Source organism: Plectropomus leopardus, chromosome 6, assembly GCF_008729295.1.
Source record: "Plectropomus leopardus isolate mb chromosome 6, YSFRI_Pleo_2.0, whole genome shotgun sequence".
NCBI lineage: Eukaryota > Metazoa > Chordata > Actinopteri > Perciformes > Serranidae > Plectropomus > Plectropomus leopardus.
In genome coordinates this window covers 9,365,117-9,392,528 of record NC_056468.1, presented here as the reverse complement: position 1 = coordinate 9,392,528, position 27,412 = coordinate 9,365,117, and the positions used below count along the sequence as shown (strand labels likewise).

The 27,412-nt window shown below is 40.8% G+C and overlaps 4 protein-coding genes across 5 annotated transcripts in view; all 4 read left to right on the top strand.

Annotated features, from left to right (window-relative positions):
• si:ch73-138n13.1 (calponin homology domain-containing protein DDB_G0272472) overlaps positions 1-9,944 on the top strand; it is a 31,073-nt gene extending 21,129 nt beyond the window's left edge. For both annotated transcript variants that reach the window (XM_042489068.1, XM_042489067.1), the window contains 7 exons: positions 3,905-4,020; positions 6,375-6,540; positions 6,779-6,941; positions 7,209-7,342; positions 7,888-8,030; positions 8,132-8,219; positions 8,323-9,944. In XM_042489068.1, the coding sequence (XP_042345002.1) occupies positions 3,905-4,020; positions 6,375-6,540; positions 6,779-6,941; positions 7,209-7,342; positions 7,888-8,030; positions 8,132-8,207 (798 nt within the window). In that variant the 3' untranslated portion in view covers positions 8,208-8,219; positions 8,323-9,944. The remainder of the gene's footprint in view (positions 1-3,904; positions 4,021-6,374; positions 6,541-6,778; positions 6,942-7,208; positions 7,343-7,887; positions 8,031-8,131; positions 8,220-8,322) is intronic.
• Positions 9,945-12,172: 2,228 nt separating this feature from the next.
• LOC121944454 (beta-crystallin B3-like) lies at positions 12,173-14,574 on the top strand. The gene is made up of 6 exons (XM_042488242.1): positions 12,173-12,209; positions 12,474-12,571; positions 12,754-12,872; positions 13,002-13,134; positions 13,979-14,121; positions 14,272-14,574. Exons 1-6 carry the CDS (start codon positions 12,173-12,175, stop codon positions 14,525-14,527), a joined length of 786 nt encoding a protein of 261 aa, XP_042344176.1. The 3' UTR covers positions 14,528-14,574.
• Positions 14,575-19,370: 4,796 nt separating this feature from the next.
• On the top strand, positions 19,371-21,596 carry crybb2 (crystallin, beta B2). The gene is made up of 5 exons (XM_042488243.1): positions 19,371-19,433; positions 19,598-19,716; positions 20,890-21,022; positions 21,114-21,256; positions 21,368-21,596. Exons 1-5 carry the CDS (start codon positions 19,371-19,373, stop codon positions 21,534-21,536), a joined length of 627 nt encoding a protein of 208 aa, XP_042344177.1. The 3' UTR covers positions 21,537-21,596.
• Positions 21,597-22,512: 916 nt separating this feature from the next.
• Positions 22,513-26,515, top strand: ctu1 (cytosolic thiouridylase subunit 1 homolog (S. pombe)). Its single transcript, XM_042488294.1, has 3 exons — positions 22,513-22,657; positions 24,565-25,065; positions 25,200-26,515. Exons 2-3 carry the CDS (start codon positions 24,570-24,572, stop codon positions 25,733-25,735), a joined length of 1,032 nt encoding a protein of 343 aa, XP_042344228.1. The 5' UTR covers positions 22,513-22,657; positions 24,565-24,569; the 3' UTR covers positions 25,736-26,515.
• Positions 26,516-27,412: the final 897 nt, after the last annotated feature.

Sequence of the window (27,412 nt, the reverse complement as noted above, 5' to 3'; positions counted from 1 at the left end):
GTAGTTTTCCAAGGCCTCGCTCCAGCTCTTTCCTTTTCAGATTGTCAGTCAGCCACATTTAGTGATCAGCCCTTTCTCTCCTTCATCCTTCCATTCATCCGCTCTTTGTTATGTTGTTTCCCCCCGACACACCCTTCCTGTCTCTGGGAAGCTGGCTATTGCTAATGTTATTAAGGAACAGCCTTCCTTCTGACAGCTACATTATTGCTACTGGACATGTCGGTTCAGTCCTTATTGAACTGTATGCTCCATGTTTGTGTGGATAGCAGAGCCTACACCTGTGAGTGTCCATACTGAGCTTAAAAGTTTTGTTTTGTTGTTTTTTGTTTGGTCAATAAACCCGTCTAACCTGGCATTGTCTGTAGATTAATGCAGACTGCACCAAAAGAGAAAGTTGAAAGAGAGCAATTGAGGTTCAGCACTGAGGCTGTTAAAAGCCCCTGTTTTGCTGAATAATAAATGGCATGAGATTATGAAAGAGCCTCTGAAAGGCTTTGCAACTCGTGCTTTAAGCGACCTGCCATAAGTCATATTTTTTTTCTGTGTAATGGTGCCTCTCTGCAACATGTTCCAGCAAATGCAATGTTTGCCCTCTATGCTGATCAGGTGAGGGTGTGTTCCAGGTGTGCTCATATTGAGTAAAACACACTGACACAAAGGATAGGATTATTTATCCCCAGAATTTTACGAGACCTGGTTGTAAGATTTCTTGGCATTCTGACAGCAGTGATACTGTAGCAGAGCATGATGACAGGTAGAGGAAAACTGGATGACATAACAGCTAGATCTCTAGCTGGAACTGAAACAAAAGTTCAAAACCAATATCTGCATTAAATCTGCATATTTTTTATTATAATTAAAAAAATGTCTGCAGCAACCTCCCGATCCTGTTGCCAGAAAGGTGTTTTGGGACACTGTTAAGGGGCCAGTTTGCTTTAACTATAGTATCGAACGGTCAAACAATGTCTGAACCTCCATTCCCCACAACTCTCTAACATCAGAATTGAGGGGGCTGCTTCTGACAATTTCTTTCAAAAACAGACAATTCAACACAGTGTGCGGCAGTCAGAAAGCTGGCAGGGGTTGAAATATTTTGGTCACTTTTTATATGTACAACCGAGAGCAATTCCATGAATGCCTTTTTAGGAGAGACAGTTTGAAAAAATGTGCTGGTATCCACATATCTGATCATCACGTCTCGTCCCTCTCAATCACAGCCAGCTGTCCATCCCACATGTGGCTACTTGAAACAGCTAGAAACATTTTTGCCATGTGACAACATGTCATAAGAACTATTTCTTTTCAAACATAAAGAGTGCCCCGGGGATGACGTTTTTCTGTAGGTGTTACACTGAAAGTTAACATTGCCCTGGTATCCATGTCAAATAGCCTATGGGATTTTTCCACTGGATATGGGTCATTGCCAAAAATAAGCTCTAAACGTTATGATACTTACACTTTTTGTTCAGCAAGATAATCTTCACAAATGAACACCACTTTCAGGATTTTTGAGGCATAAATATAATCACCCGATGTAAAAAGCTAACGTTTGTTTATAAACAAACTACACATGGTCGTGTCGCCACCGCTACAAAGCTGTAAAGTTGTGTTCTGCGCAGTTCAACGTGAACCGCCTTTTTTGGGACACATAAAAGCTTCAAATTCTACGAGTGGGGTGTTTACCGATGAATTTTATGTCGTAGAACAAAACCTGAAAGTCACTTCAGCTTGTGTTAACCACAGACCTTATTTTGGGCTTCTAACCAAAAACCCATTCAAAAAAACACTGACTTTGAAACGAGGGAACCAGAGGTGCTGAAATGCCAACTGACTGAATCGCTCCTGGGGTTCTCTATCAGATGATCCGCTAAGCGCTTCATTTGTAGGCATGTTCTGAAATAAACTTTTCTTACTACCTGACTCCGTGGCGGGTTAGTTTTTCTTCTTTTTTTCCATTTCCACAGCAATTTTATTCGCCACTTTTGAAATATATGAGCTAAATGAAGTAATATTGTATTTTTACTCTTTGGTATTACTACTCAAGTAAAAGATTTGAGTATTTCTCCCACCACTGTTAAAATCCAGTGTTCGAATAACTCTGTGGCTTTTGGGGGAGGTCTTATTTTCCTGGGGTTGGAGGGTACTGTACACATAAACGCACATACATGTACAAGCATGCTAATATCCGGAAGCAGGACACGGCCAGTTTTCTTGGGTCTTGAGGGGAGGCGGTGTTGATTTATGAACAAACTGAAACCTACACTGTACATTTATTGCCACTTTACAACTTAAATGCTAACTTCACCTCTGCTCTGACCACCAAGAGCTGCCTCCTCTGAACTGAAAAGATTCTGTGGCCAATAGCATTGCTTTTAAAGTTACATGTCTTTCTGTTATGTCTTCTCTGTCCATCAAAGTGAGGGATGACCTGACAATTTTATGCACAGCAGCCAACAATATACGTGCATTTGGTGGGTGCTGATTTTTGACCCTGCCTTTTAAAGCCTGCAAATTAGTCTTAAAACATTTTCTTCTAAGCCTCGACCCATTGTACGTATAATTAATGGAAAGATCATCACAGCTGCTGTTTTCAGAACAGCACCCATGCGATAAATGTGTTACTTGTTTCTTGTGTTGATACAGTGGAGAATTAATCACTCACTCGTGGTTCTGTAGTTCTGACTCACTATTATCCATCTTTCTTTGTAGCTTATTCTTTGAGGATAACCTATTCATTGAGCAAAATAAGCTTCTCATTGACCGCAAGGTCACCAGATAAGTGCCGTATGTGCTTAGTGTGTCTGCATGTAAAGCGTACAGTCTAATTTGGACTAGAGGTTTTGTTCATTGTCAGTGGGAGCAGGACTCTGAAGTGTGTGTATTTAAGGGTAAGTGGTGTGACCCTGTGATGTCAACTTGAAAAGTGTGAGTGTTGCAAATCCTTGAGAAGAGGATGAACTTGAGAACAAGTGCTTTCACAGATGCGGGTAGCGGTGTTAATCGTTGTTCTCACAGTTGTGTGTTTTTTGTTCTTGTCAGGAAACACTGATAAACGCCATCCTGCACTGCTGTTTTTTACACTTTTTTTTCTCACTCTCTTCAGCTGTATTATGCTTCCTCAATCAAAATGTATCGCAGTCACACTTTCCCTCAAATGTTCTTTCTATCTCATTGTCTCTCTCGTGCTCTTTTGAAGCACTCTTGTACCTCTGCTCTCGCATACACAAAGAACACAAGGATAGCATTCATGAAGCTCTAAGAATGAGAATGAGATCCGCTGTCACTGCTCATATAAACATTACAAGTGAACTGCTCTCATAGTGTAGGAACCTGGGCAATTACAGAGCCAGGTGTATCACATTTCTCTGTCCAGCCTTTCGGCAACATCTGAGGACGGAAGGATTTTCTATTGTTTTTTCCTATATAGGCCAGGGTTATCGGTTCATGCGCAGGCGTGTCTCTGTGAGCCCTGTGTGCTGTTGAGACAGTATGTCCTCTGTACCAGCCTCATTAAAAGAGGCATGGTTCAGCAGACAGCAAACACAAACTCAATCACCCACCCACTCTCCTCCGTTTTTGTCCCCGTTCTCCATTAACTCATCCTTTCACCTTTTCATAACTGTACCACTGCTGGCTGCTCAAGCTTGACAGGATGCAGCTCTAATAGCAACACTTTGGCTCTTTAGTAGCACTGATGACATCGATTAACCGACTACCGTATTAGCTTGGCTTGGCAATAAAAATCGGAATAGACAATTCACAAATATTTAGCAATTCAAACCAGGGTTCGCATGTCAATTGTCAAGCGAGAGCTGCTGTCTCACAGGCTGGTCTGTTATAGATCTTGGATCCGATTTGATTCCTCCTCATTCATTAATGATTGTCCTCTCCCTGTTGCTTCCAGGTGCAGCAGAAGGAAAGTGTCAGTGGTGAGGAGGAGGGGAAGGACTCGGGAACGCCGGCCCGTGACACTGACAGTCAGTACGGGACCTGGGAGACGGGACTGCGCACCGATGACAGGTAAACATACTGTTGTCATGATAACAGATTAGAGCTTAGATTGGACCCGAAAAATCAGGCCCGATCCTAAATGAACCTCTCTTTCCAAGCCTGACCCGAGCCTGAACCACAGCAGCAGTTTTGGGCCCGAGCCTGTTTAAAAACCTGAATTTGTCCTGTAAAAATTGGCCTATAGTATATTCTATTTAAGATAGTATAAAATGATTATTTTTTATATTAAAACATGTATTACAAGCTAAGGGCTTGAGTGTTTCCTCGCACCACTCTCCTTCTGTCGGTCAGGTTCAGCAAAGCAGGCAGTGCTGCGTCCCTCGGTGCATCTGATATGCACTGCGATGGCGATGCAGCATGTAGATGATTACCACTCTCCACTGCATGTTATTTACAGCTCTTCTACTGCTGAGGAGGGACAAGCAAAACTGTCAACCACCTGGCAGCCGCCCTTACTCTTCCCCAAGTTTTCAACACGTCCCATCATTTTCCCTCTCTTTCTGCCCTCTTTCTCTCTTTCCCTCTTGATTCAGTCCATTAAAATTCCTGCCAAAGTGCCATTTAAGCACAAGACAGTTCACAACAGTTTTATTTTTATATAAAAAAAAAACAAACAAACTTCAATTTGGCAAGAACCAGACTCGTTTGAAGCCTAAGGGAATAGTGAGAAATTACAGCCTGGCCCGGCCTGAACCAAGCGGGTGGGGCCGGGCCCAATCGGGTTCGGGCAGAAAATCAAAGCTTTATAACAAATGGGATGTGACTTTATTTCTGTACAGTATATTTACAAGTACACAACACAAGTTAGTGTTCCCAAACTATCAGAATTGTCCGTTGCATTGCAAACAGGCAAACGTAGCTGTGGTAAGCACAGTAGGTCAAAGTTGAAAAAGGAATGCAATCTATGCAATGTAATCCACCTTAACAATAAATGATTTGGGAAATCTTTATCTTCATGTTCACCTTGAAATAAGAGGTTTATGATAGGGTTGAGCAATATGTTAATATTTTCCAACCAGCCACCTTCAGCCCAACATCGGGCGATTGCCAAAATATTCACACAGGTGTGAGTTCACTTATTAATATCTCCCTCCTGGTAGTTTCAGCTGGGCAATGTGTTAAAGCAGCAAGCTGGGTATGTTCGACTAGCTTGATAGCCTTTTTGATCTAATAAACAAACAACAAACAAACAACAATCTGAATTTAAGTTTATCTCTTTAACGGAACTAAAGCTTGCTTTTTTGCTTTATTAACTCTCGGTAAAAACACACTTTATTAAGGCTCATGAGATATTAAGTAAAATTACCAAAACTGTCTTTGGTAGTGTTTCCACTGTTCCAACAACCAGAGGCTCTGGTTTGGTCGGAAAAAAAAAAGTTTATTTCAAAGTTGGATGTGAAAATATGTTTTCCCCCGCCGCTTCTCTTCATCTGCTGTGTGCTGAGCAGTGGCTCTCTCTTTCACAGGCAGACAATAAATTTGCTGAATAAAATGACAAAACATTCAAAAACTATATCCATTGATGCACTCAAGCCAGTCATACATAGACAATATATTTGTCCAATCTCCTGACCCTGGTTTATAGCAACTGGATTAAACTGGACTCAATTTAAACCTGATTGCATAGGAATTCACTGAAGTCTATCATAAGCTGTTGCTGACTTGAAAAGGCAGAACCATCCAATATTTAATATTTAACAGTGGCACCAACTTTACTATTATTTCTTTTATGTAATTGTATAAAATATTTTTATTTTAAATTACCTCAGATATGATAACAGAGGTTTACCAACTGTTGCATGCCATTTGATACCAGTTATTAAATATATGGAAACATTGTCTCTTTAGTGTGGATGTAAAATGCTGTTGTGTTGAAGTGTGCTACGCAAGTTTAAAGGGACTCAAGAAGAAGAATGTGCTTCTGCCATCAATTTTGTAGCTTTGGGGGATTTGTTAAAAATAATAAAAAGTTAGAATAACTCCAGAACTGCACTGTAACACAGACAGGTTGCTCTTCAGTGAGAGTCGTTGCTTTGCAATCTGTCACTGACCTCCTGTGGTCAGAAAACAACATCACAACATCAGATAATACTGATAAGAATTGATAGTAATTCAGTTCAAATTTGTTTAAGAAAAAAACAGTAAATTGTCTGTCTGTTGCATATATATTTTTGATATGAATCACTTTTGTTTAGGCTCGCAGTTTGTTTTTAGGTGTGTCAGCTAAATCACAGCTTCCCACAGTCGAGTCAACAAAAGAAAAAGATATGAGTCAGACTCTGTTTGATTGTGACTGTGGTTACAGCAGCCACACACTTGTTTTCAGAAGTGTTTCCAAACCTTCTTTTTTAACCTTTTTTCAGCCTCACTCCTGCAACGCCCAGTTCAGAAAGCAATCCCAGCCCCTCACCAAGGAAGCCCACTCCCCCACACACTCCGGAAGATCACGCCTCACTGTTTGATACTGACATAGTGGACAGCTTCCCTCCCTCGTCCTCATCGGAGAGCCAGCCACTTCCTTTCCCCGATGTGAGTGTTAGCTGAGTTAACCACAGCTCAGGTCTTTTGATTGAACATATTACCACATGTAGCTTTTACCACTCTCTCATGTCTGATGATGGTTTTTATGATGTTTTTGTTTGAATCAGCACAAATTGGCTAATGTGTTTTTAAATCTCTGCCTCGCCTGCACTGACACTTGTGCTCTGGATTATACTGATTTGTGTATGTCTCGGCTGATGTATATGTCTCCTGTGTGAATGTCCAGGCACAGATCACGCTGTTAGACACCAGTGCTCTTCGCTCCAGAGCCCAGCTGGGGAAGAAGCGAGCTCCCCGGACACGGCCCTCCAGAGCTGCCCGTCAGAGTGCTCCGCTGTCAGAGGGAGAGGGAGGAACCGCTGACGACTGGCGCTTCAGAGACTCCACAGGTTAGCAAAGGAGACGAGCTAAAATCTTGACATGGTTCAGTTCCATCAGTTGAGCTCCTTCCTCAGAAAACTCTACTCAGGTGCATGTAAAAAAAACAAAGATGTACTCAGGAGTGTAATTGTATTGTCTGAAAACACTTAATGTTTTCAGACAATACAAACACTTGTTTTTACAAACACTTGTTTTAAACACTTAAGTGTCAGAGGTTTTTTCTTTACACACTATAATGTATGCTCACATACTGAAACACGTGTTCTCTCTGACAGAGGCAAAGGTTGAGAGTAAAGACGATGACTCGGACTCTGAGGAGCAGGCTAAAGGAGCTGACGCCAGCCCTGCTGTTTCCTCTCAGCCACAGAGGGTCGCTCTGTTTCCTGGGATGGACCCTTCAGCTTTAAAGGTGAGCCTCACTTATGCATTCGTCAGATGTTTTCACCGTTAACCCTTTTCCAAATGCACGTGTGCTTGCTAGTCTTGACAACAAAGATTTTCATCTCTATACAATATGTTGACCAACTTGAAAGTGTGTCTTTAACTGATGGTGCACTTCTCTTGAGTCGATGACTTTTAAAACCTGTGCCCTTTTGCACTGTTTGTTGTTGCTCTGCATCGGTGGTTGGTGGCCACTTACTTCTTATCATATGCTGTTGTTATGATTTTGCTTTGCATCTACCAGCAATAGCAGCAGAGGTTATTTATACATGTCCCTGAATTGTCCCTGAGTAATGGCGATGCCCATCTGACGTCACCACAACCCGCTCGGAGGAGGTCGGGTGTGTGATTGTCCTGATTTCAGAGATTCAGCTGTGACTTGGCACAACTCATAAAAAGTCCCTGTAATGTGCATGTTAACCAGTCCTGTCTAATGCTTTCTATCAGTTATCAGTATGTTTTTCACTGTCTGCTCAGCAATAGTTTTTAAACGTGTCCCAATCATGTTGTCAGGCCCAGCTGAAGAAGAGAGGCGACTCTGACAATCAAATCGATGGACCTACTTCCTCTCCTTCCCAGCTGTCTCGCTCTCCTAAGTCCCCGTTTCTTCCCAGAGCAGCACGTGTACTGCCCCCAGCTGGTGGGAAAGAGAATGGGTAAGCTACACAAATCAGAGAACTTGTGTTCCTCCGAGATAAAAACACATTCAGCTTTTATTCCCTGCGTTAACTCCACTGTCCACGTCTCATCCGTGTAGTGAGGAGGACTCACCTCAGTGGTTGAAAGAGCTGAAGTCAAAGAAGCGCTTGAGTCAGTATGAAAATGAAAGCTAAGTAAATAATGAGGTGAGACCTTTTCTGAACGTTCTCTCCATCTTTCACTGTGATTATTAAACAAAAGCATGTATTTCCATTTCTGACACCTGTTCTCTTCACGTGCTCCCTCCAGGTTGCCTTAACAGATGAATCTATATGAAACAGAAGCCTTAACGTTCGACCCAGAGAGTAGGAGAGGTGAATCTACAGCTGCTGATGTATTTTTTTTCTATTTGTTTTTTTTTTGTTCTCTTCACGTCTGGGTTCATAAATGTGCATGGTGCCTTTTTTTTTACGGAGAGTCTCTGTCTTATGGAAAAAAGAAAAAAAACAAGCAAGGAGGGAAAAAAACATCAGGCTGCTCTGCTTTATCCATTTAATGCTTGAACCTGTCGAAGCTCTCCTGCACCAGGAAGCCCTTCCATGAACACTTTAATAGGGACCAGGAGATGTTGAGAGGGAAAAGGGAGAAAAGGCGATTAATGATACCTATTTCCTGTCAGGCCGTATTTCAGGAAATGGTTAACTTGTGGGACCACGACGCCTCTTTATCCTGGACGTGCTTCATCGCATGGAAGACGATTCTCTTCAAGATGTTCGTACTTAGCTTCCTTACTCGATTAATATATACGAGGTGGCCCTGTCTGCCGTGCCGGATGTGTTATTGGCCAGCGGAGCCCGTTGATGGGAGTCACTCAAGCATTGCCATAGGATGACATTTCAGACACTTCTGATTTTCCTTCCTAGAGAACAAATCACTGCTGACTTGATTGCCAGCTAGAGTGTATATCATGTTAGTAACTGTAATCAGGAGATGTTATATTTGTATTAATCATTGATTTAAAAGAGACAGAGAGTTAGTTTTAAAATGCAACACTACAAGTAGACTTTGTTACACTCCGCAACCCTGACAGTGTCACAGTTGCTGCATACTGTATATATGTTTTTGTCTGAGTATCTTTTTGTCTTTGTGGAAGAGGGACGGGGGACTTTTGGCCAAGTGACTTTGCATCTTGTCAATCATGCACACTCCTTATCAGCACAAATACACTCTTTTTTCTAAACACACCACTCAGTCTTCCCTCCTTAAACAGACTGAATGACTGTAGCTGTAAGTATTCATTATATTCATTATAAGCCATACTTAGTCCTCACACACTCCACCATCATGTTTTTTTTTCTCTCAACGAATGTGCAATTTCCCTCGATTTTTGTCCCCCATTAATGTGCGTGCACAATCTTTGCTGTCAAACCAGGCGTCGCTCAAACTGACTGGCTCAGAGTGTCGGGGTGTTGGCTCACACTAATCCAGTGGAGAGATGGTGTGATCGCTACATTGTTTAAACAACGCTACCCTCTCTTTCCCCCAAAAAATTTAAATATTTGCACCCGCTTTCCAACTTTACTGTAATCATTCTCATATTTGCCATCTACCCACTCACACTGCGCTCCTATAAAGCACTTTGTCACTTGATGCACTACAGCACTGACCTCTGACCCCCCTCTCGCTGGACACATCTCTCGTATTGTCGGAGTGCTCATGCAATGCAATCTAAAGCGTCGATCCGGTCTTCACAGTGATTGTCCCTGGTTTCTATGTACATGACGTTTTACTTTGTCATAAAATTTGAGGGTTTATTTTTTATGTCCTTCTTTGTCCTTTTTTTATTTGAAAGTAAAGATGTATATTGCACTGTGTTGTACTGGCCAGTGTCCTAAAGTGAATACATTCTTAATAAAAGTTACTTGACTTGAGCTAAACATTGTGGTCTGGTGATTTTCTAGCTAATTTAACCCTGTGAACCTTAAAAATTCAGGTTTTTTTGGGGTGTTTCTGTGATCGGTGAGTGTGTTCTATTTTTAAAGTCTTAATGAAGCTTTGAGTCCATTAAAAGTATTTGACCATCACTTGAAGTCAAATTTAATCAAGCAAGGTCTTTCCTTAAAAAGTCTAAAAAAAATTTTAAGTCAGTTATATAAATATTAGACCTTAAGTCATGAGTCGTATGTTTGAATTTACGAGGTCTTATTTTCCTTAAACATTTCATCCAATGTAATTTATCCATCTTTTAATTTAATTTTGTCAAAATGTGCAAAGGTCCTCTGCTTGAAAGTCCACATTTCTGAGGTTGCAAATATTTAAAACCCACTGAACCTAATACTGTGTTTATACCTACGTGCTGGCATAAGCCCTGGCCGGAGGGGTTATGTTTTCGGGCACCATGACCAGGTGCTTAAAGTGGTTGCTGAGAGCATAACCTCTGCCATCAGCAACAGCACACACATCACCGGCCCCCAAAGAAGTTAATCACCTTCGTCAAAGCTGAAGAGAATGACAGAACACATCCAACAAACAAAGACAGGCCTCCTCTGTACAGCCCCTGACTGGAAGCTGTGTGTGGATCTGAGCAAGCAGCTGAAATTTCCACAACATATCACAGCAACATCACTCTGGCGAGACATGATCATTACCTCTCTGAGTTAAGGAAACATCTGGAGCTCACAACCCCCTGATAAGAGCGCACTGAGATAGCCAATGAGTAGAAACTCGCCAATTACGGTGAGCTGGTGGGAATGTGCCAGGCAAGAGCCTGGAAGACATTCTATGAAACCACAGAGGTGGTCTGCAGAGGCTTTGCAGGTGCTCACTCTGCAACATCTACAACTGACTGGGCATGAAGGTGACGGTGAAGAAGAGGGACATCCAAATTTTTGAGTGAAGCTGCAGAGAAAGCTACCAGGTGGCTTTGGTTTAAGAGGGCTGATCTGTGGGCGGCTGCTACTGGGACGCAAGTCAGGGCCTGATAAAGCCCAGCTGGGGCTCCTGGGTGAGAATGTCTGATGTTGCGAGACCTGAAACAACGATGAAACTGATGATGTGTCCCAGTGCGTCCAGAATATGTTTTTTTTTTTCACATTGGACTCAACAATGATTAGATTTTTGTGGTAACCGGTCAAATGACAAGGTCACTGTGACCTCATCTGTCTGATATCTCAAGAACACCTTAAGACAGATTCCTTACATTTTTCAAAAATGCCCACTTACACTCAAGGATGAACTGATTGGAGTTTGGTGGTTGAAGGTCAGAGGTTAAGCTCACTGTGACCTCACCAAAATAGCTACAACTCAAGGATTCATATGCTAATTATGACAAGATAACAGCATGGCAGCAATTTTAGTTTTGCTTCTATATTTGCACTTATCTAATGGCAAAATATAGATTAACCTATTATACTCTAATAACCATATTTCTACATAAAACCTTCTACTGGACCAAATATATGTACAGTATATATACACTTATCTTTATATATTTATATGCAATGCTTGAATAACAAAAAGACAATTTGTCTAAAAGTATGTCTTAAATTTTGTTAAAAAATGATCTTGAAAGGGTTTTAAAAACATAAAATATAAGTGTCTGATACCTATAAAAACCTTGAATAATTGTGGCATTTGATAAGATTATTTGATGACAGCGCTGCTTTGCTTCACAGCTGAAACTGTGAATAAAGTGTTCAATCTTACAGTTGATACTAACCCAAAATTGCGAGAAAAATGACAGGAAGTTTGGTGTGGTTGAGACAGGGTGTAGTCCCAGAGTGTGTGTATGTTTGTGTGTGTTTGTGCTGAGCGGGGCTGTTTGCTGAATCCTCTTGGCTCTCTCTCCCTGTGCCCGCACACAGTGCTCACTGGCAGCCAGGCGGACAGGCAGGGCAGCGTGTGCCAACACAGCTGCCTATTGAGAGGCAGCGTTACGGACACAATGTGAGCGACAGACTTGCTGTATCAACAGCTCCCCCTTTTCTGCTGTTGTGGCCAGAAATAAACCATAAATACCCCCCCTGTCCCTGCCCTCTAATGGCTCAACCCCACCAAACACCAAGTGGCGCCGAAAAAGAGGGGACACTACCACTTCCTAGCAGGCATACCCAGGTAAAAACACCACTCTGGACTCAGTCGGTGTAATAATTCCAATGCAATGGAGTTAGATGGTGCTGCACCAACTGGAGACCCAGGTTTGGATGATTTTGTATCATGGATTATAATGGAACCTACTTAGAAAAACAGTATTTTGTATCATATTTAGTTGATTTAATGAGATTTTAAGAAAATTATTCTTTTTTAGGCCCAAATGAATACGATCCTCCTGTGTGGGAGTTAAAAATTGAATTTATGACATTGAGCTTTCCTCCTGTGCGCGCTTCTGTTCCCGTGTGTGTGCTTCAACGTGCGTTCATGATGGATGGTGCTTTGTCTGTGTGTGTGCTGCTGCCAAAAAGTGGAGGAGCAGTGGATCAGGAGGATGTCGGAGCAGCAGAGCGCCCCAGAGCAGCTGGCTGCTGGGAAGAGCCAGGGTGGAGCTGGAGCCACATATAAGGTACTGGAACAAGCGGCACACCTGGAGTGATTGGGCACAGACACAAAGTTGTAATGTCATCTGTTTGAAAAAGTCTCCTTAATATGTAACCTAGTGTACAGACATCAGAATATGAGTCATTGTAATGATTCTGTAGTATGATGGAGTGTTTTCTGGTAACTTCCTCCCTTTGTGCACTCCAGGTGTGGCTGTTTGAGTTTGAGAACTTCCAGGGCTGCAAGGCGGAGTTTTCTGCAGAGTGTAAAGATGTGACAGAGAAGGGACTGGAGAAGGTTGGATCTGTGATAGTTGAGTCAGGACCGTAAGTCTATGTTTAATTCATCTCTTTTTAAAAAAATGTATGTTGCAAGAAAATAGTTTCATGGATAACATGGAATCAGGGAAACTAAAAATCTTTCTCCTTTTATTTCCATCTCGTCTTTCCTCTCAGCTGGGCGGGGTATGATCGGCATGGGTTCACAGGGGAGCAGTTTATTCTGGAGAAGGGCGAGTATCCACGCTGGGACACCTGGACCAACAGTCAGAACAGCTACTCCCTTTTGTCTCTAAGGCCACTTAAAGTGGTGGGTGACTAGTCTCAATGCAAAACACTGCAGCCATAACAGTCTTACGAATGTGCAGGGTTTCAGATATGAGCTGCCCACACGTTACTTTCCAAACACATTCCCTGGTACAGGTCCAGGGGCCCAAAGTGTCAGGGCCCCTCCTGACTGTCCTCTTCAAAATTCTACTCAGATTAACATGTACAGACCAGGAAGAGACTCAAAATTAGCAGGAGATGCAAAGGAACTGCAAAGAGACAATTAAGGACTACAGAAAACAGCCACAAGAACACACAAAACGACTATAGGGTGACACAAAATAAACCCACAGACCCAAAGAACTACAAAGGGACACAAAATAACCACAACGAGACACAAAAAAAACATAAAGACAAAAAAAGGAACAAAAAAGACATAAAGTTACCACAAAAGACAAACAATGATCTTAAAGAGACAAAAAAATGACCTCAGACAGAAAGACACTGCAAAGAGACACAAAGGGACTTAAAGAAACACAGATGACTACAAAGACACACAAAAAAACCATAAAGCGACCAAACACAACCAAAAAAAAAGACAAAGTTACCTAGACAAGACACAAAATTTCCTTAAAGAGACACGAAATAACCACAAGGAGACACAAAAAGGTTCATAATGACTACAGAGAGGTGTGAAACTACCACAAAATCTTTGCCTCTTGCTCCTATTTAGGAGAGGTGGTGAGACCCCTTTGCATATCTGTGCCCAGGGCCACATTGTCTCTTTATCCACTGCTGCCCACACACCATACATTATTGTTTCACCTTGCAAACATCTACTGGAGACATCTGAAGGAGACGTCCCTGTTTCTGTTTCTCCTCTACAGGATAGCGCTGACCACAAGCTACACCTGTACGAGAACCCTGGATTTACTGGTAGAAAGATGGAGATTGTTGATGATGACGTGCCCAGTTTGTGGGGCCACGGTTTTCAGGATCGTGTGGCGAGTGTCAAGGCTCTAAATGGAACGTAAGAAGCTCCCTGCATCCTCATTTTATCCACATATCACTTCCTTTATGGTGTTTATCCTGTTTTCCTATTTTACCCTGTATTGTGTGACATTATGTTGAGGATATTGTGAGACATGCAATAAAGTTTGTCTGTTTCCCCTTCCTCCAGTTGGGTCGGCTACATGTACCCAGGCTACAGGGGGCGCCAGTTTATCTTCGAGCAAGGGGACTTCAAGCACTGGAATGATTGGGAGGCTCCTGCACCTCAGATCCAGTCAGTCCGACGTGTGCGGGACATGCAGTGGCACAAGAGGGGCTGTTTCACTGTTCCTGACCCAGCTCCGGCTCCCGGCCCCGGCCCCGGCCCAGACCCTGACCCTGCCCCAGCACCTCCTGCCCCACCTGCCACAGCTGGAGCCAGCTGAGCAGGATCCTCCCACAGCCTCCCAACCCACACACGCTGCCGACAGTGCCTGCCCTCTGCCTTAACCTAACCATGGCAAACGCTGCTTGTGCCCAATGAGGAGTGCCATGTATGTTTCAGTGGCGAATAAAAGTTGTTTGACCTGGAATGGGCCCTGTTTGTTGGTGATGTCATAAGTCAAGGTGGCTTTAACTAAGATACTAAAGATTTGGGAAAAAAACACTATCAGAGATGTAAAACTGACATCTGTGTGGAAGTAATGTAGCCTACACTTGGCAGATTTTTGTCCTCAAGATAAACTGCAGATGTGCTTTTGAGCTGAATTTATCTTCAAGTCATGTGTGCCACTTTTACTGCTTGTGCTTTCCCATTTTAGTCAGACAGCTCACCAGCCTCATCCAGCAGCGGGAGCACATGACTTATTCAGTGAATATGTGGATATGCATCTGCTTAACAGCAATGGAAGTGATGTCATACTTTATGTATGCTTGCTATTAAAACAGAGTGCACTGCATTCCCTTCCATAGTCATCATTGAGCATTTGATGGTTGATGATCTTCATGATGAATAGTCAACAAGGAGACATTGGGAACTGATATCGCCTAAACTCATGTAATTATGAGTCAACTATAAGTATAGTATTGAAAAGTTGAATATTCCTCTGATAATACTGATCTGAGATCTGTGTTTCACAAATAGATTCCATCTGTAGACATAAAAAAGATGTTTATGACATAAAACTGCTCATGAAGACTATTATTTAGTATATATTGATGTAATATTCCAAAATACATATCACTGCCCTTGTAAAAAAAATTAAAAGCACAGACTGGGATGAGACAGTGCATTTTAACTAATACATGCAGATATCTCCATCTGTCTCCTGCAGAGCTCTATCCTTAAGACTGTCTCCCATGACAGTAATGAATACTTGCAGCTGGCCAGCTGTGAGGTAATGAATTTTAGTGCAGGTCTCAAGTAAGTCCATACAGATTATGTGGATTTGTGATATATTATTCTAATTTTTCGACAATTTCTAGGCTGTAGTGTTGTTTTCCTTCACTGGAGCATACAGCCCTCTTGACATGACCCACATACAGTTGCTCCCCCAAGGTCAGCAGCTGTCAGGCATGTCCCCCCTGATATGATTGCTGGCCATCACTACTGTCATCCCCTGGCACAAATAATCAGTCAGATTAATATCAGATCAATATTAGTGTCTTTAAGAGACTGTTGCACGCTTATTTTGAAAGCTTGGTAGTGGTATCTTGTGAAACTAGACAACCGAAGGCATCCATTGGTATCAACCATGTGGACAGCAACTTTAGAGGGGAAGAAATAACACACTAAAGTTAAGCAACATTTTGGCAAGGTAACTACTGGTATAACCATTTTCAAAGGGAACCTCTTGAACTCTTACTTCAAATAATAATAGGTTCTATGGGTATCCACAAGTCTCCCCTAAACTTGAGAAGGCTTGTTCCCAGGAAATGTCTTGTTCCTCACAATCAATGTGCTCCTTCGAATTAAAGCTGTATTTTTTGGGTTAGGGTTAGATATAAGTACATAACACATTAAAAAAGTATTGTTGTGAAAGTTAGAATGTTAACTGTGCGTGTAATACACAGTTATAAAATATCAGTATGCAATTCCTTCACTCTCCACATTGATGTAGCTTTCGATATACTTCAACAGCATTGACATTGTTTTGAGGATTAGCAGTAGTTATGGCTTTGTGTTTTGGTTCACCACCCCAAGATTTTCAGTGGCCCCATCTGTCCACCTCTATGAAAAATATCTGGGGGGCAGCACCGCCCAGATCCCAAATTCAGACATACACAAAAAAGTTGCACCGCAATATCGAGGTGACTAGCTTTTTGCACCCTTGTAAGGATACTTCACCTTAAAATCAAAACTACATATTTCTCCTCTTACCTGGGGCGTTTTTTTATCAGTCTTAATTGTTTTGGTGTGAGTTGCGGAGTACAAGATATCAGCTGTACAGATGGCAACATTATTGCCATCCTACTCAGCTGAGCTGTAATGTTAGCAGTTAGCACAGTGGTGCTTGGGGAGTTAACACATAGGCTGTATATAAAGATGGACAACGCGCCCCCACTTACCAACTTTGGGAATAATGTATTTGGCGTGTACTTTGAGTTGTTAGTTTGGCTCATGTCCCATTCACTAACGTGGTGGGGCGGGCTTTATGAACTATACTGCAGACAGACACCAGGGGGCGATCGAGATTGAAAAGTTACTCTTTGGGGGAACTGTCATGTTGTAGCCACAGCACTAGCCATTATTACTTTCAATCAAGGGCGACATAGGTGTGTTACGCAAGTGATTATAGAAAGGCAAGCCCCTTATGTGTGGGAATGGCCGCATATGAGAGATTTCTGGGAGGTGATAATCCACAGAGGAACAGGTGATTGTCAAAGATGAGTTGTAGATTCAAAACTTCCAGATGATCTGCTCAACTTCTGAAGAGTTATCTGATGCAGTAATACCTCTTAGAAGCGCCTGCTGCATCATGCCTGAGGGAGCCAGTTCCTAACGACAAGCACATAGCTATAGCATCATGTGACCTATAAAAACTAAAAAAGTGTTTCCATTGCAGTTTTGTGAAATATAGCTTTTTTGAATCGCCTGAAATACCACCTCATGTGAACCTTTTTTGCGATAAATGGGAGTTTTTTTGCAGATGTGCGCAGCTTGTCAGTCTATTTTGCATCTACATTTTATATCGAGCTACTGTATATTGTATGTATATCATATTGTCTCGTGACATAATAAAATAGACTTGACATTGGTCAACATATATATTTATATAACCCAGCAATCATTATTGCATATCTGTATCTGACAAAAGACAAAAATACCAAATAAACCCCACTGATCGATCCATAGATTTGAAATTGGATCAATTATTAATTTAACTGAAAATTTTAATGGTTTATTCATAGCTTTTAAATTTTATGTAGAATAAGCATCTATTTTGCCATAGATTGCTACCGCCTATTTAAAGTTCTTCTTTGAACACAGTGGTGTTTTAGAGGTCTGCAATTTGAATCACTCGAAAGGGCCCATTCTCCGCCCACCACATTGTTGTTCTCCCAGTGTGCCCGAGTGCACATGCACTGCCTGCACTGTCTGTGTTTACACCCCAGCACTCACCAGCTGATGTGGAGAGGGTCTCACACTCGCATTATAATGCTCTACTTTTAGAGAGGGTCTCCATACAAAATTTTAGTTAAACAAATGTTACTACTTAGATAAAAATAGTTGTTTTCGTACATTCTCGTTGAATGATGAAGTTGAGCAGGTGAAAGGCATATTTTATGTAATCAGCCTAAATCAGTATTCTAGTGTAATAATATTGCTTGCTACTGTAGTATTTCACGCCAGTCTAAAACCTCATCCCTCAAAGCAACTCATGACTATAAGACGGATATAGTGTTGAGCAAAATGCACCCTGTGAAAATTGGTGGAAAAAAAACATATAAAGTCTCATTAACTTGAAATATTATCAAGTAAAGGTAGTGAAAAATGGCACACAAATATGTAACTTTAGAAGAGCACTTAATTACATTATTACTCTGCTGCACCACAAAACCTCTCATCTAAAATCTTTGCAATAGGCTGCATCTGCCCTGAATAATGACACATGACCACTTTGATCCAGTTGTATTTAAAGAATACATTTTATTTACTATTTACATCTACACATATCTAAAGGAAAAACTTTTAAAAAGACTTATGTCCACATTAAAACAAAATCTTTTCAATAGAAGATCATATTAACTTCTCTCCCCTGATGGACATGCATATGCAAGGCAATTAAAACTAATTAAATAAAGAAGCATGCCATTTTGTTTGCTTAAAAAAAAAAAGTATCATCACATAACATCTTTCACTGCCAACGGGAGAAAGATAACGTGCCGTAAACAGTTTGATTAAAAACTGCAAGCTTCGGAGCTTCCAAACAACAGCCAACACATTTTGACATGAAACCTTAATGGTGTTTTCTAGAAGTTGAATTAAAATAAAGCTACTCTTGTGGAAATATTCAGCAGCATTTGGACTGTTATTCAAATCAGTGTGAATCTCCCCAGCACAGTAAAACCCATCTTTCACAATCCTTCTCTCTCTCCCTCTCTCATTGTAGGTGTGGGACTCTTGGCACTGTTTGTGCTGAGTCATGTGGATATCAAACAATGACTGGCTGGACAAAACTGACAACTAATGAAATAACTTTGTGGGAGTGTGACAGCCCGGGGTGGGGGGAGGCTACATGGTGACCCCTCATTTCAGCGTGCTGGGCCTATGGCAGGCCGATCTGCAGGCCGGCTTGGACACTGTGGGTACTGTTGGCAGAGTTTCCACCCCTGGGCGTCCCATATATATTGAGCTCATCATGCCATCACAAACACACTGGCACAGACAGGTACTGGTAAGAGGTTCATGTCCGTCATGCTGTAGTTTTCATGAAGTTTATCATTTTATAAAATCAGTATTTGTTCTCCTTTTGCCACTATGTTTTAGATTGAATTTCTAAAAAACTGCATCCATTGTTGTATTGCTGTCATTCTGTGTTCAGGAGGTTGTTAACTTCAGAGATTTGTTTGAAGAAAAAGGGTCTGACACTTTTATTTAGGTGTGTGAGAGAATAATTTTAAACAAAATCTATGAAAGTGGGATTTGCAGTAGTTTCACGTGCTTATATTTTAGAAATAAAGATAGAAACATTTGTAAATCATGTAGACATCCACAGATATTTATATATATAAAAAAGGAAATTATCATTTTCTCTTTTCAGTTTCATCTTTGCCAATCCGTTCACTATGGCCACAGACCACCAGAACCCTGCAACCAAGCAGCAGCAGCCAGGCACCAGTGCATTTAAGGTGAGAGGATCAAATGCAGACGACTTACCCTTTGGCCTAATCACTTGTGCCTGCCCTGTTTGGATTCTTTAATCCTACAAATATCAAATTTTGAACAGATTGGCATTCTTGAAATTTAGACCAGTCGCTCAACATCACTCACATGCTCTCCTTTTCTCCCCTAGCTGGTTATCTATGAGCAGGAAAACTTCCAGGGACGCTGCCATGAGCTGACTGGTCCCTGCAACAACCTCCAGGAAGCAGGCGTGGAGAAAGTGGGCTCCATACTGGTGCTGTGTGGACCGTGAGTGTGGGTCAGAGGCAGACAGAAAACTATAACATGATTTAAAAAACAAAATGTACAGAGAAGCAGTGACAGAGAGAAGGGGGGCAGTCAGAGAACTGTGGATGAGTAGAGGATGGAAAATGATCAGAAAAAAATCAAATGTGTGCTACTTAGCCTTATTTCCTACTTGCCCCTGAGGCAAAAACCAGGGGTGTGGTAGTGGGGGGAAAAGTGGGACTGATTCTGCAGGGCCCCATGGGACAAGACCCTTAAAAAGCCTGAGAACAAAAGTTTAATGCCATTTCTAAATTACAATACAGCCAAGACCCTTTGAAACCTGGAACAGGATCAGTTTTCTTGTTGTGTTCAGACACCTTTTCACATGCATTTAAACATTTTAAAACTGACATACTATGACTATAAAGACAAGAAGCAACTTGGCAGGAGATGTCCAACAGTTTTCAAGAAATTAGAAAAAGATGACAAGAAAATGATCTAAAAATTTGTTTTAAAAAGAAGAGAAAGAAAAGTAATAGTAAAAATTAATAATCCTAATAAAAAAATAACAAAATGTCCTAAACCAATACTACTACTACTACTACTACTACTAATTATTATTACTATTATTATTATTATATAAATTTCTATTTTTTATTTTTATATTTATTTTTTGTTTTTGCCCTTTTTTTTTCTTTTTTCTTTCTTTCTTTCTTTCTTTCTTTTTCTTTCTTTCTTTCTTTCTTTCTTTCCCCCTATATTTCAGGTGGTTTTCTGGTAACTCGTAACTTGTAACTTCCTGTGTTTTTGATAGATATTAAGCCAATTTACTCAGGTGTCGCAGTGTGACTGAAGACTGAACTCTTAGGGTGCTAAATAGTTGAGTCCCCCTCTGCACTATGAGTTTTCTCTAAACGAAGCCTGAGTGAACAACTGCTTATGCTGGAGCACGAATGTACACTGTGTTTTGCCAAGATAGGGATATTTGGGTTCCAAAAAAAAAAGATAAGAAAGAAAGGAAAGATAAAGAAAGTAAAATTACTTTGTAAAAAAAAATGAAAGGAGAATGAGAGAGACATGGATCAAGAGAAAAAGGGTGAGGGGCCCACAGAGACTGCTCACATAGGACGCAGAATTTAGTGCTACGCCCCTCCCAATCACAGCCATTCATGTGTTTCTCCTCTCCCCTCTCAGATGGGTGGGATATGAGCAGGCCAGCTGTAAGGGGGAGCAGTATGTGTTTGAGAAGGGGGAGTATCCTCGCTGGGATTCCTGGACCAACAGCAGGCGTAGTGACACCATTATTGCATTCCGCCCGATTAAAGTGGTAAGAAAACACACTTTTTACTGATACACACCTCCATCAGTGGTAACATCAGCTGCTTAACAAATCAACCACTGCTCTGCTCCCCTCACAGGACAGCCAGGAGCACAAGATTGTCCTTTACGAAAACCCCAGCTTTGCAGGGAAGAAGATAGAAATCATAGATGACGATGTCCCCAGCTTTCACGCACACGGCTACCAGGAGAAGGTCTCCTCTGTTCGGGTTCAGAGTGGCACGTGAGTCCATCCGCCTAGCAGATGTTGTGCAAATATCTTGTCTCTTGTTACCGTCCTTTCATGTATAACTGCCTCTCATCTGTCTCCCTCTCTGCGCTCCTGGTGCACCAGTTGGGTGGGCTATCAGTATCCAGGCTACAGAGGCTATCAGTACCTGTTTGAAAAGGGGGAGTATAAGGACAACACTGAATTCGGAGCCCAGATTCCTCAGATCCAGTCGGTTCGACGCATCAGAGACATGCAGTGGCATCAGAGGGGTGCTTTTCACCCCGTCAACTAAGCTTGTGACTCTTTCCTGTCATGAACCCTGACCTCAACAGCATTGCTCCCTCCCAGCATCGACCCCTTTGTCCTTCATTTACACCATTCAGCATTTTGATATCTATTGCAGCTGTTGCAGTAGTGACCTTCTTTGATGCAAACTAATAAATCCTTATTGCTTACATTTGACTTCTGGGTGTGTGATTTACCTTCGTTTCACCCTCCGCTTCAGCCCTCTGCCATATCTCTCATCAACATCTTAAAGGGACATCACAGGTGGAAAAAATTATGTCAGTCGTGTTACATTATTTAAATAGTGTACTAAGGGACTGTTCATTATCTATAAGAGGTGAGGCGTGGTGAAGAACGGATGAGGCACTTTAAATATTTTTTAAGCACCAAGGAGGGAGTTTTTTGTTTATTGATTTGGCTTAAACGAAGAACATTAAACTTAAAATGTTTTTGGATGTTTTTTTTAATTTTAAATACTTTCAGAACTCCAAAACAGTCACGCATACATGCATTTTTTTTTTTAAATCTCTGACAATAATAATCACAATATTTATTGTATCCAGAAACTGTCAAATCCGGTTATTTTTAGTGGAGGGAGGGCCATGCATTTTCCCTCTCAGAGGCTCACAAAACATACCATTTCTTGTTCATCTTCTTAAATCTAATTCTAGTAGGGTTATTTTTATCGTGAAGTTTGTGGATATACAACTATGTATTTTGTTATTTTCTGTGGGCTGGTATAACAGCATTTCGTCTTTTTTATGTATGCAGATACATAAGTAAAATGAAAAAGTAAATCTTGAAAATCTTGATAAAAAAAAAAAACGAAGTCACACCTTCAGCCAACCCACTACTCTGATAAATAAAGTACAGTCCCTTAATAATGTAGTTTCATAAGTGCTGGGAAACTCCGACCAATAGGTGGCAGTGCAGGAGTCAATAACAGCCGTCACTTCCTGTTTCCGGCGGAAGAAGTATTAACGACACATGATGAAACAACATGCCTCTTTTTCTAGTAGTGTAGTTCTTACGTTGTTTAAGTACAATAAGTAATGTTTTAAAAGTATTTTTCCACGTGTACTTCATCCACGCGTTCTCAGTTCAGACCCGGGTTCATCGGAAACGTTGGTATGAAAATTTAAACTCATAAAAATGTGACTACTTAGCTCAACTTGGCTAGCTTTGCCTTGGGACACCGTGTTTACTTTTATTTGGGATCATTGGACTTGAATAACGATGTCAGACCGAGTAACTAATTAACTGCCGTGAGATTTAAACCATATTTAGTCATTTCAAACGCTTATGTTATAGGTTGTACGCGTTGTGTGTCTCAACTATACCCCAAAAAGTTTGTGTTGTTGTCTCAAATAGAGGCAACCTCACATTTTTCTGAGCTAGCTAAACCTCACCTTAAAAACTGACATTTAAGGCGAGCTTCGCTTGTTGATAAAAGTACAGTCTTGTTAGACGACGTTAAAAGACGTTTTCTGAGTTATTTTGTTTAACTCTGGAATTCGGCGTGTCCTAAAAACGTAGTAATCCATTACTGTAACAGTGGCTTTGTACAAGTTACTTCCTTCCCTCCTCCCTAGTTTCCATTGTGCAGTACATTGGGAAATAATGATAATGGTATTTTTCCAGCTTAACCCTTAAACACCTGGACAGGCATCAGTTTTCTGATGCTGTATTCAGATGCCTTTCACTAGCATTTAAAATTGGTTTGGCTTCTTTTAAAAACACAATGAGCAACTTGACAAGAAATTCCCCACATCCTGCAACACAAATAAAGGAATAGATAAATGAATAAATTGATTTTTTTTAAAGGGGACATTTTCTGAAAATTAACTGGGGTGGATTATTTGATAAGATGACAGAAAAAATGCTGTGAAAAACGTTGAGAAAACTTTATTTTTAATTTTCTTAATTATCTCTTTCAAATGCTACAAAAAAGAACTATCTTGTGGTCATTTTTCTTAAAAAAAAAACAAACTTATTAGGTGATTATCATGTAACTTTTTACCAATTTCCAACTAATTCTGGGCCGATTTTGGTTAAGATGTTGTTGTTTAGGTTTCAAAGGGTTAACATACTGCATGATCACAATCTCTGTTTAATCACTATGTAGTGTAGAATTGGGACACAGTTTTGCTATTTTTGCCATGAACATGGTATTATGAAGGAGCATAAATGCAAGATTTTCTGTCTGTCATGATTTTTTCTTCATCAGAATAATGACGTACTTGTGTGATGAGGGATTTTCAAAAGCACAGTTAAAATGATTAAACTACAGAGATTTTTTTTTCTTTTCCCAGGGGCCTCTTTACCAAAACAACAGTGTTAGGGCACATACATTAAAGGTCCAGGGCGGAGGATTTAGGGGGACATATCAGCAGAAATTTAATATGTAATAAAAAGTATATTTATCTTATTTTAAAATCACCTTTTAATGTCATGTTTTTTGTGACCTCAGAATGAGTCATTTATCTTTAGATAGGGAGTGGGTCGTTGTTGATGCAGTCTGCCATGTGGCAGCACCATGTTTCTACAGTAAATCAGAATGAACAAACCAAACACCGACTCTAGAGAGGGCCAGTTGCTTTTTTTGCGCCGGCCACCTTAATTAGCTACTGCTCCATGCAGAGCTGTCGAAAAATCACAGATGTTTGACTTAAAACTGCTTTATTGAGTGTTTGACCCAGTATGTGTGGTGAGGAAGAGACCCCACTGGATAACTCGGCTCCCAGTAGAAATCTCTTCAACAGTGAACACTGAAGGAATCCTAACTTGGAGTTTGTGCTTTGTGCAATCTGCAACCCTTACTGCTAGATACTACTAAATCCTGCACTCTGCTTCTTTAAGTGAATATAATTATAAAGAAAAAGTCACACACTAGACCTTGTGGGTCACCTGTATGCATCTGCAACAGAAGTTATGTAGATGAGTTTTTATTAGACAGACTTTTACTTGAAAACAGTTGCTGAAGTAATTTTTATCAGTTGTCATTTTAACCTAACCTTCAACCCTTCCTCCTGCAGTCAGGATGCCTGTCCTGTGCAGTAACTGTGTTGTCAAGCGTGCTGTGCTGAAACGTCCAAAAACAGGCCACTCGCTGTGCAAGGAATGCTTCTTCTGGGCCTTTGAGGAGGAGGTGCATCAGACGATTGTGGCAGCTCAGCTGTTTAAATCTGGGGAAATAGTAGGAATCGCTGCCTCGGGTGGAAAGGACTCCACGGTGCTCGCTCATGTAATGAAGGTCCTCAATGAGCGATACAGCTATGGCCTCGAACTTATGCTTCTCTCAGTGGATGAGGGGATCTCAGGTTACCGAGATGACTCCTTGGAGACAGTAAAGAGGAATCAGCAACAGTACGAGCTGCCACTGAAGATTGTGTCCTACGAGGAGCTGTACGGCTGGACTATGGATGCTATAGTGAAGCAGGTGGGACTGAAAAATAACTGCACTTTCTGTGGAGTGTTCAGAAGGCAGGCGCTAGACAGAGGAGCCATCATGCTGAAAGTGGACAAAATATGTACAGGTAACTCTAAAACCAACAGCATTACTAAAATGTGAATGCAAAAGTTTCAGCCTTTAAATATGACCATTGAATAGTGAATACTCTTTTATTTTTATTTTTTTTACAATGGTCGGGTGTGTGTTGTTTTTTCACAGGTCATAATGCTGATGATGTGGCGGAGACAGTCTTAATGAACGTCTTGCGAGGGGACATAGCTCGTCTGCGCCGCTGCACTGCCATCTCCACAGCCAGTGAAGGTGATGGGGTCGTGCCGCGGTGCAAGCCCCTCAAATATGCGTATGAGAAAGAGATTGTTCTGTACGCTTACTTTAAGAAGTTGGACTACTTCTCCACTGAATGTATCTACTCTCCCAATGCTTATCGTGGCCATGCAAGGACCTTTCTAAAGGACCTGGAGAGTGTAAGGCCTAGCTCCATTATGGATATCATCCACTCAGGGGAGAACCTGTCGGTGCGGGACGGGGTGAAGATGCCTGTGCAGGGGACCTGCACCCGCTGTGGCTACATCTCCAGCCAGGCTCTGTGTAAGTCCTGTGTCCTGCTGGAGGGGCTGAACCGAGGTCTGCCGAAGCTGGGCATAGGCAAACACCACCGCCTGCATGACAAAATCCTCTCCCAGCAGCCCCTCACTGAGAGGGAGGAGAGGAAGCTGAAATCAGTAGACTTTTGACAATTATTATCCCGTTTTATTTACCTAGGACTGAAGATATATAGTTACATTTTACAATAAATCACACTCATCTTTTACACAAGTAAAGTACAGTCCAGTAAGTCAACTGCCTCATCTGTTTTGATTTATTAATATTTATTCAAAGTTTTTATGAAATAACATAGATTTAGTAAAACTGAGAAAACCTCTCAGACCAATGAAGCATCTTCACAGCAAAGAAAGTCCACACAGTGCAGCTTCACGGCTGATAATCAGGGATTATGGAGATTCTATGGAGACATGGTTTTCAGTGGTTTAAAAAAAGTTAATCTTCAGGTTATGTCCAATAATTGATGAATGATACATGTACCCAGCTGTTTGTTTTGTATTTTGCTTTCTGTATTACATGACAACAGATGGTGTAATTTTTCCATGTCTGTACAAAACTTTGGTATCAAAGTTCTGTGTTGAGTTATTAAGTCATTTTTATTATAAAATTATCAAACAATTGGAATCAGCATCACTTGGATTTCCAAAAACAACAAGTAAAAGACATTTAAGAAGTGTACACCTGCTCGGTGTGTGAGGTGCAGAGACAAGGACTAGCTACTTTTTTAAGTGAGGTGGTTTTGTTTGTTTCCACAGCTATGTGATTTCTTAGTGATGGCATGTTTCATTTTTGTAATTTATGACACTTATTATTTCTCAGTTCACCAACCTCTGGGGGAGAATATGATGACAGATATGTTCACATTCCAAGGTATTTTATGAACTATAATTTAATAAATGGATTGTCCCATATCTTGATTATCCCTTTTCGTTTGTTGTGTTTGATGAGATTGATAAAATGGTAGTAATAATGAACACACTCAAATGAAATATTGAGGTGTAGGCTTAGTGCTCTTGTGAAGCCAGCAGTGGCTGCTGTAAATTGGTTTTATTCCAGGTTATGCTGCATGTTACTTAAGAGCGTCTCGGCAACAAACCCATACCACTTATGAACAAATTCATGAAAATGTCTCGGCAGTGTGCTTCTTTGTCTTGTTAATTAATACAATAGCAAGGTTCTTATAATTAACGAAAGCTAAGCAAACAACTAAAATTAGGTGTGTTTTTTTATTGAAACAAAAAAATTGAAACTAGACCTGAGGAAAATATAACACTAACTGTATCCGGTACTATTAACTAAGAAAAAACAAAAATATACATTTTTATGTCATTTTGGTCAGATTTGTCTATACAACCAGCACGAGGAGGTATTGGTGCCTTTGGCTATTGAAAATGGGATGACTCACTGACTGAGTCATCTGCCATCACCAAGTTGTGTTTGTGTTGTTATACCTATTTTTGACTATTCTTGCCCCTCACAAATACCTCCTGTATTATTATATAGGCTCTGTGCCCTCATAATTATATAGTAGCTATTTGTGAAAAAACTACAAACTAATAAAATTGGGGGTATTTATGGAAGAAAAAGACAACACTTATTTCCAAAAAAACCCTACAAGCCAACACTTGGACTAATAAAAACTGAACTAAAACTAAATGTTTACTTTAATTATTTAACAATAAAATAAACAATCTTTTGATTTTCCTTTCAGAAACAGAAATTAAAACAAAAACAAATTGATTTTTATTTTGAAAATTCAAAAATGAAAAACAACTTTTGTTTTTGGGGTCAGGAATATACAGACAAGA

Excerpts from the sequence above, each read along its gene's own strand:
- crybb2 (XM_042488243.1), top strand. The coding sequence starts at position 19,371 with ATGGCCACAGACCACCAGAACCCTGCAACCAAGCAGCAGCAGCCAGGC. Across the intron at positions 19,434-19,597 it reads CAGGCACCAGTGCATTTAAG|CTGGTTATCTATGAGCAGGA; the intron begins GTGAGAGGATCA and ends TTTCTCCCCTAG. Across the intron at positions 21,257-21,367 it reads GTTCGGGTTCAGAGTGGCAC|TTGGGTGGGCTATCAGTATC; the intron begins GTGAGTCCATCC and ends CTGGTGCACCAG.
- ctu1 (XM_042488294.1), top strand. The coding sequence starts at position 24,570 with ATGCCTGTCCTGTGCAGTAACTGTGTTGTCAAGCGTGCTGTGCTGAAA. Across the intron at positions 25,066-25,199 it reads AGTGGACAAAATATGTACAG|GTCATAATGCTGATGATGTG; the intron begins GTAACTCTAAAA and ends GTTTTTTCACAG.
- LOC121944454 (XM_042488242.1), top strand. The coding sequence starts at position 12,173 with ATGGAGTTAGATGGTGCTGCACCAACTGGAGACCCAG. Across the intron at positions 12,210-12,473 it reads TGCACCAACTGGAGACCCAG|TGGAGGAGCAGTGGATCAGG; the intron begins GTTTGGATGATT and ends GCTGCCAAAAAG. Across the intron at positions 13,135-13,978 it reads CTCTAAGGCCACTTAAAGTG|GATAGCGCTGACCACAAGCT; the intron begins GTGGGTGACTAG and ends TCTCCTCTACAG.